The sequence below is a fragment of the Protomyctophum bolini genome, assembly GCF_963924005.1.
Source record: "Protomyctophum bolini genome assembly, chromosome: 14".
In the NCBI taxonomy this organism is placed as follows: Eukaryota; Metazoa; Chordata; class Actinopteri; order Myctophiformes; family Myctophidae; genus Protomyctophum; species Protomyctophum bolini.
Genome location: NC_137875.1, coordinates 655,822 through 678,060, shown reverse-complemented (window position 1 = coordinate 678,060; position 22,239 = coordinate 655,822). Strand labels below are relative to the sequence as shown.

Below are 22,239 nucleotides of genomic sequence, written 5' to 3'. Positions count from 1 at the left end.
AAACTAATCGCGATTAACTACAGATACATTAATCGCACCTTTTTGTTTCCCCCATAATACAGTTGTTTTTATTTGTTTTCTCATGCCCAGCCATGTAAAGCACATTTGAGTATTCATATACACACTGAAGACACTTTATATAGGCACTTTGATTGATTGATTGATTGAAATATTTATTAACAGTTTGCAGAATTACAGTACATTTCAAGCACAAACTCAATACAAAGACTGTTAACTGTGAGTGGACGACCCAATTAAGCCTTACACTTGTTTACAACAGGGTCCACATTGTTCAATTCATCAAAGTGCACTGCCGCACTATATCACCTGCCTATATATCACTGTTGGTGCACTGGAAATAATAAAATGTCCCCCCATTCTGTGTTGCCTATAGAACTGGAGGTAAAAACAGTAACATTATGAAGTACATTTTTGTGATGTCACTGAGATGTACTTCATAATGTTAGATTTATTTTCAGACCTTCTAGGCAACACAGAATGGGGGGGGCCTTTCATTTAAAAAAAATAATCAAGTTTTTAATCGAGTCCCAGCTCTAATAAAAAGTAGTAATAATGCATGCACACAAATGTGAGTAGTGTTACAAAGTCAATATACAAAATAACCTACCAATTACAACCCCCCCCCCCCTCCCTAATATTAATTAATTATTCATAATGAATATGAATAATATTCATAATGATATTATGAATATATCGTCCAGTTAAAGAAAGTAAAATGAGGGAATTCCCTTCTTTCTTTACCCCCATTTAGACGATTCTACAAATCAGTTTTCTCAATATTTCATGTCAAGGACCCTCAAGATTCACATTAAGACATCCCTTGACTCCTTCAAAACCGCTCTCAAAGGGCACCTATACGTAAAATCTCAATCCCCCCCCCTTTCCCCTCACTGTATATGTTTCTTTTCCCTTTTTGCTTCCTTTATGATGAATTCCTGTTCTGTTTTTTGGCTAGAAGTGTCTATTTGTACGTCTCTAAATGTTATGATGAATTGAACATGGTGGACCCTGTTGTAAACAAGTGTAATGCTTTATTGGGTCGTCCACTCACAGTTAACAGTCTTTGTATTGAGTGCTTGAAATGTACTGTAATTCTGAAAACTGTTAATAAATATTTCAATCAATCCATCAATTCATTGAATATTCGTGACTTGCAGTGAGTCGACGCTCCCAGCAGGCGGCGCCACAGAAGACGTGGTTCCGGTCCGTTCAGGGGTGTGCCGCTCATTCGTTCATTGGCTAGTCCGTCGTCGCGGTAACATCCTCCCTAGCCAATCAGTGGCCACCGTCCCCGCAGTCTATGGGATCCAGTAGTAGCAGTATTGCCATGTCCGCTTGTTATAAGCGTCTTTTTTCTGTAAAGTTGCTTGTAAATATTGGTAGTTGTAGGTTAAAGGTTCTAAACTTAAATTTAGTTGTTTATTTGGTTTAGTTTCTAAAGTGTAGTTGTTTATTGGTCTTGTTTCTAAAGTGTAGTTGTTTATTTGGTCTTGTTTCTAAAGTGGTGTTGTTTATTTGGTCTGGTTTCTAAAGTGTAGTTGTTTATTTGGTCTTGTTTCTAAAGTGTAGTTGTTTATTTGGTCTTGTTTCTAAAGTGTAGTTGTTTATTTGGTCTTGTTTCTAAAGTGTAGTTGTTTATTTGGTCTTGTTTCTAAAGTGTAGTTGTTTATTTGGTCTTGTTTCTAAAGTGTAGTTGTTTATTTGGTCTTGTTTCTAAAGTGTAGTTGTTTATTTTGTCTTGTTTCTGAACTCAATACAGAGACTGTACGTGGACGGCACACTGACAAAGCACTACACTGGTTTACAACAGGGTCCACGTACCATGCATGTTCAATTCATCACACATTTAGGGTGTATTCGGAAATGCGCGCCTGACGCCTATTAGTCTGCATGGCACAGTGCGCTCAGTGCGATGTTTCCGAACGCTTCCGAGACGTAGGCTACGAATATAAAATTCTATATAAAACACAGGAAACCATTAAGGTAAAAAGTGAAAAGAAACATAGCATAACATAGGCGGGGGGGGGGGGGGGGGGGGTGTTTCTGCAAACTGTTAATACAATTCATCAAGCAATCAATCAATGATTGCTTTTGTTTTAAACTGAAATTCGTTGTCTGTCTGTTTGTTTCTTTGTACTCATGTATTTCTTTTTTTGCCTTGTGGTTTGTTGTGTGAAACACTTTGTAAACTTGCTTTTGAAAGTTGCCAAATAAATAAAGTGTATTAAAATTATTATATTCAAATAGCCAAGTATATAGGGCTTGTTTTCCTAGACTCGATGTGTTGCTTGTTTCTCTCACAACCTGGCAACGCAGTAGTTGCATATATTATTGTGAAAGTTGCTCAGTGTTGGTTTCTCTGCCTGGGACGTTTTTAAACTTTAAAACCACAACAAAAGGTCAGTTTTTAATCCTTATTATCGTCATTATTATCGTCTGAAACACGTCCGACGGCCAGGAATATTCACCCACAAGAACTTCTGACGCGATATTTTGGTGCGCAATTAGGACAACAATCTCTGCGGTCTAGAGAAGTATAGCCCTCCGTTAGCATGTTAGCGTTAGCAGCTAATAAAGTTTAATCAAACACAAACTTTTCGTATAAAGTTGTGTTTTAATGACGGTGCGTTTCAAGCAGTGATCCGGGGACCACCTGGGGGTCCTCGGGGAGGGGTCACAGGTGGTCCCCTCCTAGCTGCAGCTAAATTATGATGAATTGAACATGGTGGACCCTGATGTCAACAATTAAGTCTTATAGTTGCTTTTCGTGGTAAAGGTTCCTGTATTGACTAGTCATTCTACACACGGTGAAATAAAATGTTCAGTCAATATAGTCGGTAACTCTCTGCTATTTTCTTACTTCAATCGGCAAACGTATGCATAAACTGTTTGACAGTTTTGTCAACTGTATATTTGTACGTCTCTAAATGTTTTGATGAATTGAACAAGGTGGTGTAATGCTTTATGGTGTCGTCCACTCACAGCTATAACAGTCTTTGTAATTGAGTTTGTGCTTGAATTGTACTGTAATTCCGCAAACTGTTAATACATATTTCAATCAATCAATCAGTCAGCGATCTATTCAGCTTCTTCTTCTCAAATAAAAGATCGGTTTCTCCAGATTAGGGAAAATTGACGATCGCTGTCACCCACCCACACACATAGTTGTTGCACCACTCAAACATTGTCTGATCACCGCCCATATGCTGTCTGTCTGTCTGTCTGTCTGTCTGTCAGTGTCTGTCTGTCTGGTTTTCATATTGTTTAATGGTGATGTAATGTGTGTTTTCATATTGTTTAATGGTAATGTAATGTGTGTTTTCATATTGTTTAATGGTGATGTAATGTGTGTTTTCTATAGGTGGAGGATGCACTATTATCGATATGAAAGTGCTGAAGTCAGTTGCTGTTATAAATACCTCATGTTCAGCTACAACGTCATCTTCTGGGTGAGTCCATTCACTGTGATACTATTAGGTTTAGGGTTAGGTTTATTTATTTAGCATGTAGTACAAAAAATAGACAATAACATATCAAAGAACAAAAATACAATGCATGGAAGGGAAGGGAAGGGAAGGGAAGAAGCCAGAAGGCTTATATGGAATCCTTTCCTGTAGGAAGAGGTCATTGGTTTAAACAGATTAAAAGTTCATAAAGAACAGTAAAAAGGTCTTCAAGTTGGCAAAGCGGGGAAGCTGTGCAGTAAAGAAATAAAAACACAGACTGCACAAAAAAGATATTTCTTTAGATGTTTTTTTTAATATTGGCAAGGATCATGAGGATTTAAGTGAAGCATCTAGGGCAGGGGTGACCAACCAGGGGTTCGCGAGCTACCAGTAGCTCGCGGGAACCTTTCAAGTCGATCGCGAAGTGTCAGGCTGACGTAATCAGTTTAATCACCGACCTGGCTGGATAAATATCACTATGACAAAATGTCAAAATGTTTAGTGCCGCTGTCAAAACATGACACAAAAAGCCACAGTTTTGAAGGAAGTGGGTCATAGACAGGGCTTTGACGCTAGCTCATGGATGCATGGATGATAGACAGACTATCCGTTTTATCCTGCTGTTCTATCATGGGATATTCGATGCAGGGCAAGATGCTCGATTGTGAATTAAATTGTAACATTCTCCTTGGCTTTGACTACTTCAGACAGAACATCTGACACACAGCTACAGTAGACTATTAATTTACTAAGCTGGTAACTTACTCGGCTGCCGGCTCGTTAAGCAGGTCACACAATGGATATGGACCACTGATATTTATCCAGCCAGGTCGGTGATTACTTATCATTCATGCTGTGCAACACATGCTTTTGTAAGCGACGCTAAGGATTGTTTTGATCGATAATAATCCATCATGTGCGTGCGCGAGTGCACTCTTTATTTGTGCGTGCAGCCGTGCACAGTGTTTCTCCCACGTTTGGTTAAAAGTTGGCGTTCGAACTTTACAAATAAGTTTAGTATTCAACGTGTCTGGGACGCTATCATGAAGAACTCGTATGACTGACTCACATCTTAATGACACCCTCAGACTGGCAATCACTAAACATGAACCAGATTTCAAAACGCTTGCAGATAAAGTGCCTATGTCATTTGAACATCTGCCAATGTGAATATTCATTGAAATGAGAAACAAAATATTGTGCTGTAAAAGCAATTCATGTCCTTTGCATTTTATTTTATTTAAAAAAAACTCAACAAAGAAGTTTATTTGTATTTTTGTCCTAATATTTTTTATTTAACTATTTTATTTAACTTACTATAAGTATTTATTCTAATTTAAGCTTCAGTCTTTGTGTGGATGTGTGCACATGCATTGAGCCTGTCAGAAATAGCAAAAAAACAAGTGTTTTTTCTAACACGTTTTAGTGGTAGATCTTGGCTTACAATTGGGAATAAAATGGGCTCTTGGGCTTGAAAAGGTTGGTTACCACTGATCTAGGGAGTTCCATACTACTCATATTATGAATTATTACTTGCGCAAGCAGAGTGTGTAAGTAATGGTGTTTGTCCGATGCTCCTATGCGTATGTCCGTGGCTGCGTATGACGTAATGATTAATTTGTGCTTGATATGGCATTGGTTTCAGATTACATACATTACCTTTAAAGGAGAATTCCATAATACTAAAAGGCTTTCTTACCTTTCTTTGTAGTTGTTACGTCCCCACCAAAGAGGTCCAGGTGTTATTTTGTGCAAAAGCTCCTTATTGGCTATTTTCCCTACCATAAGCCCTAAATGAATTGCATTGAATTGAATGGGGCTATGGGGTGTTATGCTAATTCGCTTATTTCCATCTAAATAAGTAGTAAAGTGTGCCGCTTGGGTTATTATTTACAGTATGAAGAGAGGATATATACAAAAAATATATAAATTTGAGCAATGGAAATAAGCGAATTAACACAACACCCCATACATCCCATTCAATTCAATGCAATTCATTGAGGGCTTATGGTATCTTCATCACGTCATACCCTGGCATTGGTACATATCTTCATCACGTCATACTTCATGGGTTGTTAGGCCTAAAAAAAAAACTTTTTGGTTTCCGATTGGCTGTCATTTTTGGGCTGAGTATAGGTAGGGAATTTATATTTTTATTTTTTTTACTTTTTCGTGGGAAGGATGGGTAGCAAGGAACTTATTTTATTTTTTCGTGGGAAGGATGGGTAGCAAGGGTTTCTTTTATTCTTTTTCCTACGGCAATGATGGATAGGCTTCTATTTTAATAACTTCAATATTTGCCTGAAATACCATCTTTTTAAATAATGAATGGTTCAAGTACACATAACACTGTATATGCCTACAGCTAAACATTTGAAAACTTTTAATAGAATGTCCACACACTGGTTGAATACTTTTGAGTTTTAATTAAAGTGCTGCATCACTCACATACCAAAAATAAATACAAATGTAAAAAGTAATAAAGCTGAAACATGAACTTGTGTTTTGAAGCAGAGAGCTACTGGCTATCCCTGGATCAAACCAATTAAAGGAGAATTCCATGCTAGAATGCTTTCTTATCTTTCTTTTGCAAAAACTCCTTATTGGCTATTTTCCCTACCATAAGCCCTCAATGAATTGCATTGCATTGAATGGGAATTGAATGGGGCTATGGGGTGTTATGCTAATTCGCTTATTTCCATCGAAAGAAGTAGTAAAGTGTGCCGCTTGGGATATTATTTACATTATGAAGAGAGGATATTGTGAGGATTGAAGCCAACAGCGGGAAACAGAACCAGGGTTTGAGCCCAAAATATGGCACCCGTTTATTTAAACAGAGGTTTTGTTAAACAGTCAAGAAACAATAAGGTCATAAATCAGTCAGCTGGGCAGGGGCAAACATTAACTAAATAATCTTCCATAGGAATCAACTCAAATGTTCTCCCTCTCAGGGCTTTCTCATAACCAGGGGGGGGGGGATAGGGTCCTTCCCCGGGTCCGCCGTTATATTATAAGTCTGTCTGCCGAGTCCCTTTCTCCCAGTAGGGAGGAGGGGGGTGGCTGTTACAGTCTTTAGAAAACCAAGCTTTTCTTGCACGCCTCGTATCCATCCGAGCCCAACGGCATCCGAGCGTCAGATCCTCATAGCCCAGCCTACGAGGTAGGAAACACATAGTCAGTCTAGTGCGATATGACAGTATAATGTTATTGAGGAAAAGTGTACTCGCTTACCGCTAGAACCGCACGCCACCATCACCGGAGAGAGCTGTCACCGAGAGCAGCGAGACGGAGTCCTTATATTTGTTTGTGAGGCTGCGCAGGTGTTGCTCATCTAAAGGATTCGCTCAGGTAATTCGGGACGTACCTGCCTTCGACTACGTTGCCCAGCCCTAGGCGCTTCGCTCCGCCTCGCTCGCTCTCTCTCTCTCTCCGGGGCGGCGCCGCTGTGTTGACTAGACTAGACTACTAGTAATTAATACAAATAATAAAAGATACATTTAAAAACTTCTAATCTTCATAATACATTTTTTTTATTAAGTTAACAATAGAATACATTGACATTGGCACATAAGGCTTTTTTTTCAAAATTAAATGCACCCCGACCTAAATTTGTACTAAGTCATACAGCATAAAATTACGTAAAGCACTTTGAATCTATAACAAGATTAATATATAAATGAATATATGTATAAAAAATATAAATATAATATAAAATAAATTAACAATTTATTTTTCCATTTAGCAAGCTTCTCTGTACATACAATTCTGTGGTTGGAAAAAAATAAATACTATATATATATATGACACATGACTAAATTGCACCTTGCAATAATAGCCTACATTACAGTAATTTATTTGACACAATGACATTATTTATTCTGGTTTTGAGAGGCGCTCACTTCCCTCAGGTGTGATTCTTTTTTAAAGTCATGCTAAGTTGTTGCTTGGTATGAATGAGGCCATGGATAGGCTGTGCAATAAGTGAATAGCAAAACGTGTTTGTGACTTTGTGTCATAAAACAACGTGAAGTCAGTTAGCATGACGTTCAATGAGGGATATTAATTGATATAACTAGAATTTTCCCGCCCTTCGGGAGGCTCATCCTAGTTACGTTGCAGCGCAATATGAGAAGAAGGAAATTGCGGGAGTTGACAGACTCCACTTCATGTTTCAGCTGTGTTTTTAAACTCAGTAGTGTGCCCTGCACATGTAGTAACGGATGGGTTATATATTATTATAATAACAGAAAGTGTTTTTTATTGCTCATAAATACGCAAACATGGTGAAACAACTACAGTCACAGAGAGCAGTGCCAAGGTAGCTGCTGCCTGCTAACGATGCAAACAACAGCCTTGCCTGTCGTGTGTGTGTGTGGGGGGGGGGGAATAGCACTAATTTTCGACATTTTATTGTGTCATAAATATATTTACATCTGTAGCCTGCTGTGTGATTACCTGTTTCGGTTCGCGACACACACACAGGGCGATGTATGGATAAATCAAACGAACGATTAAGCAAGCAACATTGAGAAGCATGCAATGCAACATGTTGTATGATTACCTGTCTCGGTTTCGTTTGCGCGACTGGCTCGCAACACACACACACACACACACACACACACACACAGGGCGATGTATGGATAAATCAAACGATTAAAGCACGCAACAGTGAGAAGCATGCAACATGCTGTGTGATTTACCTGTTTGGGTTTGTTTTGCGCGACTGGCTCGCAAATGTTTGGAGGCACGCTTGTATTGAGAAAGTGCGGTGCGTTTTCTTCGTGGCATGATGTGTTTTTGGGGGGGTGATGGCAGAGTATATTCCAGTCCAGTTGGTGGTGGCAAGCATGAGTCGTTGTTTGTTTCGTTGTTGTTGGTGGAGTGAGTAGCCTACAGTGCAGTCAGAGAGTAGTCACAGGTCACACACAGGAGCAGTGAAAGGGGGAGGGGACTTGGGATGGCAGTGTAGAGTAGGCACGACATTGAGGGGTAGAAACCATCCCGGTCGCGTGGTTCATCTAACGCGTGTGTCACTGTGAAGGACTGGCCCCATTAAGTGAACGTAGTTGGCGACACAGGAGCAGTGAAAGGGGGAGGGGCCTTCGGATGGCAGTGTAGAGTAGGCACGACATTGAGGGGAAGAAACCATCCCGGTCGCATGGTTCATCTAACGCGTGTGTCACTGTGAAGGACTGGCCCCATTAAGTGAACGTAGTTGGCGACACAGGAGAGTGAAAGGGGGAGGGGCCTTCGGATGGCAGTGTAGAGTAGGCACGACATTGAGGGGTAGAAACCATCCCGGTCGCGTGGTTGATCTAATGCGTGTGTCACTGTGAAGGACTGGCCCCATTAAGTGAACGTAGTTGGCGTAGTAGACGCCAACATGACGATTTTGACGTAGGCTGTTGAGGTTGAGCAACAATAGCGTGTTTAAGAAAAGTAATATTTAAACAGTAAATAAGACATTTTTGGCGAATGCAATGTAGTCTATATGTTTTGTGGGAGTGTGCATAGAGAGATGTGTGGTGGAAGTGTGGTTCAGTCGGAGATAGAGCACGAAAAAACGGCCATGTGCTCGTGTACCCCCTGTCTATTAGGGTAGCAGGATTATTTGCTCACTGCGCAGACAACAGCTGAACAGAGTGAACACGGATCATTATGTGCACACAAGTCTGGCACGTCAAACTGTCATTTCATTGCGTATTCTTATGGCTGTTGACTGGGGGGGGGGGGATTAAGCTACCGTCGTCAAACGAACAGAAAATGGATGTTTTGCTACACAAATAATGGGATCATTAAATTTTCTTCTCGTCCGTCGGAGGAACGAGGCCACTAATGAGCTGCTTTCATGCCAAACTTTGAGTTTGCTTTCAGGTATCGATTCCTAGTGCTTGCCTGGATAATACGACTCTCGTAATTTGAGGGTTAGTACGATAATAAAACCTTCAACCATGGTTGAGGTTTTATTACCACCAAGATCCGGGGCTTACCCACGTCCACCTCCGTGAAAGTGCTGCAGTTCCACATTTGGCCAGTAGGTGGTGGCAGCTTCAACGTTGGATAGCCTTACTGGGGGCGTGGCTTCCACTGAGATGATGTGGAGAATGAGTGAGTTTAACAGACCCTCTCTCTCTCCCCCTCTCCCTCTCTCTCCCTCTCTCTCTCTCTCTCCCTCTCTCTCTCTCCCTCTCTCCCTCTCCCTCTCCCTCCCCCTCCCCCTCTCCCTCTCTCTCCCTCTCCCCCTCTCCCTCTCTCTCTCCCTCTCTCCCTCCCTATCCCTCTCTCTCTCTCTCTTTCTCTCTAACAGTTGGCGGGAGCAGCTTTCATTGCCATTGGCTTCTGGGCTTGGAGTGAGAAGGTACACACACAAACACACACACACACACACACATGGGTGACCGGGCCTTCTGCTCGGTCGCCCCCGAACTGTGGAACGCACTCCCCGCCCACCTGAGAGCCCCACAGTCGGTCTTTTAAGAGAGGACTAAAAATGTTCCTTTTTACCAAAGCATTTTTATAGCCTTGCCCTTATGTTTTAACACATTTTGTACATAACACGTCCTGAAACGTCATAAGGATTGGAACCGAGAGGTGCCTTAGACGTCTGTGGACGTCCTAGCGACGTCCAAACGACGCGGGGCGAGATAATAATATTCAGAATAATTACTTCTTTTTTTTTTGGCATTTCGCTTTTCGCTTGCCGTATGCTAACGCTCTGTGAAACTATTAGCTTGTCATTGACTCCCATGTTAGCGCGGCGGAAAGAATGACTCGTATCTCCTCATCCAGGGCGCTCTCCGTGGTGATGAATGGATCGATATGCTGGCGCTGCGTTTCTGCTCCTCATCCGTCTCTCCCGCAAAATATGAACTCTTTTTGTAGCGTATATAAATATATTAAGATGATCGGAGATTGTGATGGCACTTTGTCAGTCAACTTTTTTAAGAAAGTATTTCCGGTTCATGGCTTTCAAAATGGAAGCGATCACTACTCTGGCGATTACTCCGGCGCAAGCAACGCCTTTATTTTGATGCAGTTCCGGTACTAAATGTGTTAAAGGTTCCTTATGTTTTAAATGTTGTTTCTTTTGCTTTTATTCATTTGTTGTAGCACTTTGAAATTCTGACAAATATAAAGTACCTTATAAATAAAATCCATTATTATTACACACTCACGCACGCAAGCATGCATGCACAAAAAACATAGTTACTGCACTTTGTAGAGCAGATCTGTTTTATAAGTGTGTGTGTGTGTGTGTGTGTGTGTGTGTGTGTGTGTGTTTCAGGGTGTCCTCTTGGACCTCAGCCAGGTGACTCGTCTCCATGGTTTCGATCCGGTGTGGTTGGTCCTGGTGGTGGGAGGGGTCACCTTCATCCTGGGCTTCGCTGGATGTGTTGGAGCTCTGAGGGAAAACATCTGCCTGCTCAAATTTGTAAGAACATTATTTACTCACAGGGAGAAACCCTTTAGTTGTAACTAGTATTACTTCACCCAGACACACAGGGAGAAACCCTTTAGTTGTAACTAGTTTTACTTCACCCAGACACACAGGGAGAAACCCTTTAGTTGTAACTAGTATTACTTCACCCAGACACACAGGGAGAAACCCTTTAGTTGTAACTAGCATTACTTCACCCAGACTCACAGGGAGAAACCCTTTAGTTGTAACTTGTATTTATTCACCCAGACTCACAGGGAGAAACCCTTTAGTTGTAACTAGTAATACTTCACCCAGACACACAGGGAGAAACCCTTTAGTTGTCACTAGTATTTCTTCACCCAGACTCACAGGGAGAAACCCTTTAGTTGTAACTAGTATTACTTCACAAGACACACAGGGAGAAACCCTTTAGTTGTAACTAGTATTTCTTCACCCAGACTCACTGGGAGAAACCCTTTAGTTGTAACTAGTATTTCTTCACCCAGGCTCACAGGGAGAAACCCTTTAGTTGTAACTAGTATTTCTTCACCCAGACACACGGGGAGAAACCCTTTAGTTGTAACTAGTATTTCTTGACCCAGACTCACAGGGAGAAACCCTTTAGTTGTAACTAGTATTTCTTCATCCAGACTCACAGAGAGAAACCCTTTAGTTGTAACTAGTATTTCTTCATCCAGACTCACAGGGAGAAACCCTTTAGTTGTAACTAGTATTTCTTCACCCAGACACACGGGGAGAAACCCTTTAGTTGTAACTAGTATTACTTCACCCAGACACACGGGGAGAAACCCTTTAGTTGTAACTAGTATTACTTCACCCAGACACACGGGGAGAAACCCTTTAGTTGTAACTAGTATTGCTTCACCCAGACTCACAGGGAGAAACCCTTTAGTTGTAACTAGTATTACTTCACCCAGACGCACAGGGAGAAACCCTTTAGTTGTAACTTGTATTTCTTCACCCAGACTCACAGGGAGAAACCCTTTAGTTGTAACTAGTATTGCTTCACCTTAAAATCATCAGCAGCACAGAATTACCCAGTCTCCATAGCATCTACACCAATCGTTGTATGAACAAAGCCCAAAACATCATGGAAGACACCAGCCATCCCGCAAATACCCTGTTCAAACCACTCCCTTCAAAAACACTACCAGAGCATCAAATATCGTACCACCCGTCTCAGTAACAGTTTCTACCCCCAGGGGGCAGTCAGGCTGCTGAACAGCTGACCTTGAACTGTATTGCACTGTTTTGTCACTTCACTTCACTTGCACTTTTTTCTGTTTTTTTGTCTTTTTCTTGCACTATGGATGTTTGTTTATGTCCTGTGTATGCAAGACTGAGAGTGCTCTGAGCAAAATAATTTTCATTGTATTTATACTCTGTATCTATACACATGACAAATAAACCTGAACCTGAACCCAGACTCACTGGGAGAAACCCTTTAGTTGTAACTAGTATTACTTCACCCAGACACACCGGGAGAAACCCTTTAGTTGTAACTAGTTTTACTTCACCCAGACACACAGGGAGAAACCCTTTAGTTGTAACTAGTATTGCTTCACCCAGACACACAGGGAGAAACCCTTTAGTTGTAACTAGTATTACTTCACCCAGACACACAGGGAGAAACCCTTTAGTTGTAACTAGTATTACTTCACCCAGACGCACAGGGAGAAACCCTTTAGTTGTAACTATTATTACTTCACCAAGACACACAGGGAGAAACCCTTTAGTTGTAACTAGTATTACTTCACCCAGACACACCGGGAGAAACCCTTTAGTTGTAACTAGTTTTACTTCACCCAGACACACAGGGAGAAACCCTTTAGTTGTAACTAGTATTACTTCACCCAGACACACAGGGAGAAACCCTTTAGTTGTAACTAGTATTACTTCACCCAGACACACAGGGAGAAACCCTTTAGTTGTAACTAGTATTACTTCACCCAGACGCACAGGGAGAAACCCTTTAGTTGTAACTATTATTACTTCACCAAGACACACAGGGAGAAAGCCTTTAGTTGTAACTAGTATTTCTTCACCCAGACTCACTGGGAGAAACCCTTTAGTTGTAACTAGTATTTCTTCACCCAGACTCACAGGGAGAAACCCTTTAGTTGTAACTAGTATTTCTTCACCCAGACTCACAGGGAGAAACCCTTTAGTTGTAACTAGTATTTCTTCACCCAGACACACGGGGAGAAACCCTTTAGTTGTAACTAGTATTACTTCACCCAGACACACGGGGATAAACCCTTTAGTTGTAACTAGTATTGCTTCACCCAGACTCACAGGGAGAAACCCTTTAGTTGTAACTAGTATTACTTCACCCAGACGCACAGGGAGAAACCCTTTAGTTGTCACTAGTATTTCTTCACCCAGGCTCACAGGGAGAAACCCTTTAGTTGTAACTAGTATTACTTCACCCAGACGCACAGGGAGAAACCCTTTAGTTGTAACTATTATTACTTCACCAAGACACACGGGGATAAACCCTTTAGTTGTAACTAGTATTGCTTCACCCAGACTCACAGGGAGAAACCCTTTAGTTGTAACTAGTATTTCTTCACCCAGACTCACAGGGAGAAACCCTTTAGTTGTAACTAGTATTTCTTCATCCAGACTCACAGGGAGAAACCCTTTAGTTGTAACTAGTGTTTCTTCATCCAGACTCACAGGGAGAAACCCTTTAGTTGTAACTAGTATTTCTTCACCCAGACACACGGGGAGAAACCCTTTAGTTGTAACTAGTATTACTTCACCCAGACACACAGGGAGAAACCCTTTAGTTGTAACTAGTATTGCTTCACCCAGACTCTCAGGGAGAAACCCTTTAGTTGTAACTAGTATTACTTCACCCAGACGCACGGGGAGAAACCCTTTAGTTGTAACTTGTATTTCTTCACCCAGACTCACAGGGAGAAACCCTTTAGTTGTAACTAGTATTGCTTCACCTTGAAATCATCGACAGCACAGAATTACCCAGTCTCCATAGCATCTACACCACTCGTTGTATGAACAAAGCCCAAAACACCATGGAAGACACCAGCCATCCCGCAAATACCCTGTTCAAAGTACTCCCTTCCAAAAAACACTACCAGAGCATCAAATCTCGCACCACCCGTCTCAGTAACAGTTTCTACCCCCAGGCAGTCAGGCTGCTGAACAGCTGACCTTGAACTGTATTGCACTGTTTTGTCACTTCACTTGCACTTTTTTTCTGTTTTTTTGTATTTTTCTTGCACTATGGATGTTTGTTTATGTCCTGTGTATGTAAGACAGAGTGCTCTGAGCAAAATCATTTTCATTTTATTTATACTCTGTATCTATACACATGACAAATAAACCTGAACCTGTACCCAGACTCGCAGGGAGAAACCCTTTAGTTGTAACTAGTATTGCTTCACCCAGTCTCACAGGGAGAAACCCTTTAGTTGTAACTAGTATTTCTTCACCCAGACACAGAGGGAGAAACCCTTTAGTTTTACCTATTTGAATTACCAGACACATGGAGACTCACAGGGAGAAACCCTTTAGTTGTAACTAGTAATACTTCACCCAGACACATAAGGAGAAACTCTTTAGTTGTAACTATTTTAATTACCAGACACATGGAGACTCACAGGGAGAGTAAGTATTATTTCTTCACCCAGGCCAAGGGTGATTCAGAGCTACTTTCAAAATGACCAGCTCAACAAGATCTACCACCTCTCCTCTCCTCCCCTAAAGTGTATCTGTAGTTCTCGGTGACGGATTACAGTAAAGTGTTTCTCCTGTAGTTCTCAGGGGTGACGGGTTACAGTAAAGTGTTTCTCCTGTAGTTCTCAGGGGTGACGGGTTACAGTAAAGTGTTTCTCCTGTAGTTCTCAGGGGTGACGGGTTACAGTAAAGTGTATCTGTAGTTCTCAGCGGTGACTGATTACAGTAAAGTGTTTCTCCTGTAGTTCTCAGGGGTGACGGGTTACAGTAAAGTGTTTCTCCTGTAGTTCTCAGGGGTGACGGGTTACAGTAAAGTGTTTCTCCTGTAGTTCTCAGGGGTGACGGGTTACAGTAAAGTGTTTCTCCTGTAGTTCTCAGGGGTGACGGGTTACAGTAAAGTGTTTCTCCTGTAGTTCTCAGGGGTGACGGGTTACAGTAAAGTGTTTCTCCTGTAGTTCTCAGGGGTGACGGGTTACAGTAAAGCGTTTCTCCTGTAGTTCTCAGGGGTGACGGGTTACAGTAAAGCGTTTCTCCTGTAGTTCTCAGGGGTGATCGGCCTCATCTTCTTCTTGGAGCTGACGGCGGCGGTTCTGGCCGTGGTGTTTCAGTCTCAGGTCAGAGAGTGGATCAAAGACTTCTTCCTGGCGAACATCAGAGCGTACCGAGACGACATCGACCTGCAGAACCTCATCGACTCTCTGCAGAAGATGGTAACGCGCGCGTGTGTGTCTGTGTGTGTCTGTGTGCGTCTGTGTGCGTCTGTGTGTGTCTGTGTGCGTGCGTAGGCGTGCGATGTACGATATTGAAATGGTGACCGAACCAGTCACAGGTTTGCAGGTGCATGCTGGGAAATACATTTTTCGTCCATGCCTTTTGTAGTTTGATAGGTTTTACTTGGTGACATCAAACATCAAACGGAGCACACGGGACACACAGTTGATAGGTGTTACTTGGTGACATCAAACATCAAACGGAGCACACGGGACATACAGTTGATAGGTTTTACTTGGTGACATCAAACATCAAACGGAGCACACGGGACACACAGTTGATAGGTGTTACTTGGTGACATCAAACATCAAACGGAGCACACGGGACATACAGTTGATACAAACGGAGCACACGGGACATACAGTTGATACAAACGGAGCACACGGGACACACAGTTGATACAAACGGAGCACACGGGACACACAGTTGATACAAACATCAGACGGAGCACACGGGACACACAGTTGATACAAAGCAGTGAAACATCAAACATCAAACGGAGCACACGGGACACACAGTTGATACAAACGGAGCACACGGGACATACAGTTGATACAAACGGAGCACACGGGACACACAGTTGATACAAACGGAGCACACGGGACATACAGTTGATACAAACGGAGCACACGGGACACACAGTTGATACAAACGGAGCACACGGGACACACAGTTGATACAAAGCAGTGAAACATCAAACATCAAACGGAGCACACGGGACACACAGTTGATAGGTTTTACTTGGTGACATCAAACATCAAACGGAGCACACGGGACATACAGTTTGATAGGTTTTACTTGGTGACATCAAACATCAAACGGAGCACACGGGACATAGGGTCGATAATAGAGACAGTATTTACCCTATAGGGTCGATAATAGAGACAGGAGCACACGGGACACACAGTTGATACAAAGCAGTGAAAGATGCACAACGTCAGTCTTACCCGCTACCCAATCTTTCTGTTTTCTGAACACAAGGCTGTACTTTATACCTCATACTTTAAATGCTTAGTATGAGGTTTAAAATACAGCAGCCTTGTGTTCATAAAACCCAAAGATTGGGTATTGGGTAAGGCTGACGTTATGTATCTTTCAGGACCTTTCACTGCTTCGTCTCAACCATTACTCTATGGCTCTGGTCTCAACCATTACTCTATGGCTCTGGTCTCAGCCACCGCGGTGGCTGCGCTTACGATAAGGGAAATTAAATTGCTGTACAGCGCTACGATTTGGAAACCAAACCATTGTTTTTGGTGTCTCCATCTAGAACCAATGTTTTTGTGTCTCCATCCAGAGCCAATGTTTTTGTGTCTCCACCCAGAGCCAATGTTTTCGTGTCTCCACCCAGAGCCATTGTTTTTGTGTCTCCACCCAGAACCAATGTTTTTGTTTCTCCACCCAGAGCAAATGTTTTTGTGTCTCCACCCAGAGCCATTGTTTTTGTGTCTCCACCCAGAGCCAATGTTTTTGTGTCTCCACCCAGAGCCAATGTTTTTGTGTCTCCACCCAGAGCCAATGTTTTTGTGTCTCCATCCAGAGCTATTGTTTTCGTGTCTCCACCCAGAGCCATTGTTTCCGTGTCTCCACCCAGAGCCAATGTTTTTGTGTCTCCACCCAGAGCCATTGTTTTTGTGTCTCCACCCAGAGCCAATGTTTTTGTGTCTCCACCCAGAGCCATTGTTTTTGTGTCTCCATCCAGAACCATTGTTGTGGAGCGGGGGAACCAGACGACTGGGACCTCAACGTGTATTTCAGTTGTAACGGAACTCACCGCAGCCGAGAGAAATGTGGAGTCCCGTTCTCCTGCTGTCACACCGACCCCGCAGTAAGACAGCTGTCTGTCTGTCTGTCTGTCTGTCTGTCTGTCTGTCTGTCTGTCCCTCTGTCCCCTTCTCCTGCTGTCACACCGACCCCGCAGTAAGACAGCTGTCTGTCTGTCTGTCCGTCCGTCTGCCTGTCTGTCTGTCTGTCTGTCTGCAGTGAGACAGTCATTCTAACTGTCTGTCTCTCTCAGGACACCGTGATCAACACACAATGTGGCTACGACGTCAGAGGAAATACAAAGGTAACGCGCACACACACGCACACACACACACACGCACACACACACACACAATGGCCTTTCCACTTTCCACCAGAATAGCGTTGGTTCTACAGTACTTGTAGCGCGGCAGGGTGACGGTGGTTCAGCGGCAGAGTGGCCGGAGGGGAACCACAAGGTTCGAACCCCGGAGAGTTGTCGTTGAAGTGTTCTTGAGCAACGCTCTGAGCTGCAGACGCACGGCGGAACGCTCTCACAACCGCCACCCCTACTGAATACAAGATGTTACGGTTATATTAAATGACATTCGTTACATAGCAATTATCCACTTCCGGTTTCCTGTTTCCGAGATAAACGGCGTTCGAAATAAGACTGTTTAACGTCGAAAGTTAACGGCGGTGTTCTGCCGGTATTAGTTCAGCCACCAGATGGCGGTACAAGTGTGTTACAGTGCAGTGTGTTACAGTGCAGTGTGTTACAGTGCAGTGTGTCCCAGTGCAGTGTGTCCCAGTGCAGTGTGTCCCAGTGTAGTGTGTCCCAGTGCAGTGTGTTCCAGTGCAGTGTGTTACAGTACAGTGTGTTACAGTGCAGTGTGTCCCAGTGCAGTGTGTCCCAGTGCAGTGTGTCCCAGTGCAGTGTGTCCCAGTGCAGTGTGTCCCAGTGCAGTGTGTTACAGTGCAGTGTGTTACAGTACAGTGTGTTACAGTGCAGTGTGTTACAGTACAGTGTGTCCCAGTGCAGTGTGTTACAGTGCAGTGTGTTACAGTGCAGTGTGTTACAGTACAGTGTGTTCCAGTGCAGTGTGTTACAGTGCAGTGTGTTCCAGTGCAGTGTGTTCCAGTGCAGTGTGTTACAGTGCAGTGTGTTACAGTGCAGTGTGTTACAGTGCAGTGTGTCCCAGTGCAGTGTGTCCCAGTGCAGTGCAGTGTGTCCCAGTGCAGTGTGTCCCAGTGCAGTGTGTCCCAGTGTAGTGTGTTACAGTGCAGTGTGTTACAGTGCAGTGTGTTACAGTGCAGTGTGTTACAGTACAGTGTGTTACAGTGCAGTGTGTTACAGTGCAGTGTTACAGTGCAGTGTGTTACAGTGCAGTGTGTTCCAGTGCAGTGTGTTACAGTGCAGTTTGTTACAGACCTCCTGGGATCAGTATATCTACACCAAAGGCTGCATCCCGGCGCTGGAGGACTGGTTGCCTGGCAACCTCTACACCGTGGCTATCGTGTTCATAGTCATCTCCCTTCTACAGGTAACAGTCTGAGGCGTAACACCCATAAAACATTTTTTATGGGTGAGATTTCAGCTCTGACATTTATTTCAGTCATGCTCTAGTATGTGAAGAGTCTGCCTGTGCTATTAACTAATTTTGAAAAAGAAAATATATATCACAAATGCCTTCTAAGTCCTGACAGTTTTCTGAAAAACCCTCATGTTTCTGTGTCAGTCGTTCTCACTGGGTTAAACCCTCATGTTTCTATGTCAGTCGTTCTCACAGGGTTAAACCCTCATGTTTCTGTGTCAGTCGTTCTCACTGGGTTAAACCCTCATGTTTCTATGTCAGTCGTTCTCACTGGGTTAAACCCTCATGTTTCTATGTCAGTCGTTCTCACAGGGTTAAACCCTCATGTTTCTGTGTCAGTCGTTCTCACTGGGTTAAACCCTCATGTTTCTATGTCAGTCGTTCTCAAACATTTTCATGTCAAGAACCCCCAAAAATATCTGTAATTGGCCGCCGACCCCCATCTGAAAATATGTAAAGATTTTGGTTAAAAACGTTCACTCTGAAAGAATATATATATTCAAAGATTTGCGCCACATTTTCACGTATTTTATTTTTATTTTTATTTATTTTCTAAAAATAGCAGATCTACAAGCTCGTAGCGCGGCACTCTGTACTTTAGCTATTTTACAACATAATGCTTAATTAAGAGTTAAGTTACGTTATGCTTTAGCTATTGAAAAAATAGCAGACCTACAAGCTCATAGCTTGTAGGTCTGCTATTTTTTTGAAAAATCGAAGAACGACTGACATAGAAACCTTAGCTTTTTCAGAAAACTGTCAGGATGTAGAAGAATTTTTTTTAGAATCTGATCTCAGGTCAGAACGGGTTAATTAAAGGGACACTTCACCCTTTTTGCAAAAAAATATATGTTAATGACGTTTAGAAGCTTTAGAACACTTTCCTGGGGGTCTTTATGTGTGTAATATGTGGTTTTAGATATTTTAGATTGTAGCAGTGAGCCTGTTGTCTCTGATGTCATGGGCACTGGGCTCACTTCCTTCCTGGACTACATGTTGTCTCAGTAAGACAGCTCTCCCCCCTATCCACAAGGAGGAGCAGTGCACCAAAGAATTATGGGAATTGTAGTCCAGGAAGGTAGTGAGACCAGTGTCCATGACATCAGAGACACTGTGCTCACTGCTACAATCTAAAATATCTAAAACCACATATTACACACATAAAGACCCCCAGGAAAGTGATCTAAAGCTTCTAAACGTCATTAACATATTTTTTTTTGCAAAAAGGGTGAAGTGTCCCTTTAAGAGCGTCTGATAAAATGACCACACCTTGTCTTCCCGTCCAGATGTTCGGCATCTACCTGGCGCGGACGTTGATCGGAGACATCGAGAAGGTCAAGTTCACCTACTGACCCTGCCCCCCCCCCCCCCCCAACCCCGCCCCCAACCCCGCCATTCAAGCTGGGGCTGGGATACATTCCATTCTATACCGTATGACGGCTGCTGCTGCTGCTGCCCCCCGGTGGTCGTCAGGAGGAACTACAGACACAACACCACCCTGGAACGTCTCCTCCTCCTCTGTGACGACGTCATCATCTTCATCATCATCACATGTTCTAGACTACTGGTTCTCAACGGGTGGTCCGCGGACCACCCAGGGGACGCCAAATGGACCCTTACAGGTCGGTAACTCTGAGAGTTCCATGTGTTACACTCTCAGGGTCACAGACCCGTAAGGGTCCATGTGTTACACTCTCAGAGTCACAGACCCGTAAGGGTCCATGTGTTACACTCTCAGAGTCACAGACCCGTAAGGGTCCATGTGTTACACACTCTCAGAGTCACAGACCCGTAAGGGTCCATGTGTTACACTCTCAGAGTCACAGACCCGTAAGGGTCCATGTGTTACACTCTCAGAGTCACAGACCCGTAAGGGTCCATTTGGTCCCCTGGGCGGTCCGCGGGCCTCAGGTTGAGAACCAGTTGGTCGTCATGGAAACGTGATGAACAGAAGTACCTTCTTCTTCTTCATCCTCCTCCTCTTCCTCACTAAGCCCCGCCCCTTCCACTGTGCTCACTAAGCCCCGCCCCTTCCACTGTGCTCACTAAGCCCCGCCCCTTCCGATGTGCTCACTAAGCCCCGCCCCTTCCACTGTGCTCACTAAGCCCCGCCCCTTCCGATGTGCTCATTCCTTTCTGTTTGGTGCAAAAAAAAAAAAAAACTATTGCCGTTTTTTCTTTTTCATGTTTTTTTTTTTCCGGAAGGCACCGTGCTATAGGACCCCCCCTCTGTTTTCAGGGCGCCTCATTGGCCGCTGACGTTCATTGTATCGACCCATGAAAAAAAAAAGGGGGAGGGGGAAGTGTGGAAGGCCAATCAGAGGGACCCGGGTGGTCGGTGTGGAAGGCCAATCCGAGGCGCATCTTTTCCGGGACTTAAATTTTTTAAATTCAAAGGATCTTTATTGGTCATGAGGAAACAAACGTTTACATTGCCAAAGCCTCTGATTGGCCTACCGAACGCCCCCCCCCCCCCCCCCCCCCCCCCCCCCCCCCCCTGTCTGTGACACTCGTGCGGAAGCTGCCTTCTCATTGGTCTACAAACTAAAAATATCCGATGTACAAGCAGTGATCTTGTAGATCGGCTACAGTGCTCGCGCCAGAAATATGCACACTTATCCCTCATTCACACTTATCCCTCATTCACTCGTACCAAACGACCAAACATTTGCTTGATTGGTGTTTGATAGGTGTGAATGAGGCCTAAGCGTTCAGCTGGTTAATGTTGCAGTTTAGATTCATTGTTGTTGTGTGTGTGTGTGTGTGTGTGTGTGCGTGTGCGCGACTGCGCGCGCATGCTCTGCTGCCTTTGAACTAATGATACTTGACATTATGCCTTAAAGAACTGACCTGTTAGACTAACAGCATCTCTGCAGTTTCATAAAATCTAAAATACTTTGTACTTTTTTTTTTTTTTGTATTATATTTCTAATGACATTTTGTTTGATCGAACATTCCATGTGTGGAGTTCTGCTCAACTCATCTTGGCCTGACGTCGATTGTTTTCTAAATCCTGACATCCATCCATCCATCCATCTTCAACCGCTTATCCGTGGTCGGGTCGCAGGGGCAACAGCTCCACCAGAGAGCTCCAGACTTCCCTCTCCAGAACCGAGACGTTCCAAGGCCAGTGAGTCGATGTGTTTCCTCCAACTGCGCCTTGGTCTGCCCCGGGGTCTCCTCCCAGTGGGACGTGATCCTTGGTCTGCCCCGGGGTCTCCTCCCAGTGGGACGTGATCCTTGGTCTGCCCCGTGGTCTGCTCCCAGTGGGACGTGATCCTTGGTCTGCCCGGGGGTCTCCTCCCAGTGGGACGTGCCTCGAGGACCTCCCTAGGGAGACGCCCGAGAGGCATCCTAACCAGATGCCCGAACCATCTCAGCTGGCACCTTACCAGGCGAAGGAGCAGCGGCTCTACTCTGAGTCTCTGTCGTGTGACTGAACTTCTCAACCTGTCTCCAAGGGAGACGCCAGCCACCCGTCGAAGAAAATTAATTTCGTCCGCTTGTATTCGCGACAGAA

The 22,239-nt window shown here is 43.6% G+C and overlaps 1 protein-coding gene across 1 annotated transcript; it reads left to right on the top strand.

The window, feature by feature from the left end:
- The first annotated feature begins 2,334 nt into the window (after positions 1-2,334).
- tspan14 (tetraspanin 14) lies at positions 2,335-21,070 on the top strand. Its single transcript, XM_080781290.1, has 9 exons — positions 2,335-2,420; positions 3,383-3,470; positions 9,775-9,825; positions 10,753-10,899; positions 15,150-15,320; positions 17,084-17,209; positions 17,399-17,449; positions 18,555-18,668; positions 20,006-21,070. Exons 2-9 carry the CDS (start codon positions 3,390-3,392, stop codon positions 20,069-20,071), a joined length of 807 nt encoding a protein of 268 aa, XP_080637416.1. The 5' UTR covers positions 2,335-2,420; positions 3,383-3,389; the 3' UTR covers positions 20,072-21,070.
- Positions 21,071-22,239: the final 1,169 nt, after the last annotated feature.

Bases quoted from the DNA above. Each gene is read 5' to 3' on its own strand.
- tspan14 (XM_080781290.1), top strand. From the start codon at position 3,390: ATGCACTATTATCGATATGAAAGTGCTGAAGTCAGTTGCTGTTATAAA. The intron at 3,471-9,774 runs GTGAGTCCATTC...TCTCTCTAACAG, and splicing joins GCTACAACGTCATCTTCTGG to TTGGCGGGAGCAGCTTTCAT. The intron at 18,669-20,005 runs GTAACAGTCTGA...CTTCCCGTCCAG, and splicing joins TAGTCATCTCCCTTCTACAG to ATGTTCGGCATCTACCTGGC.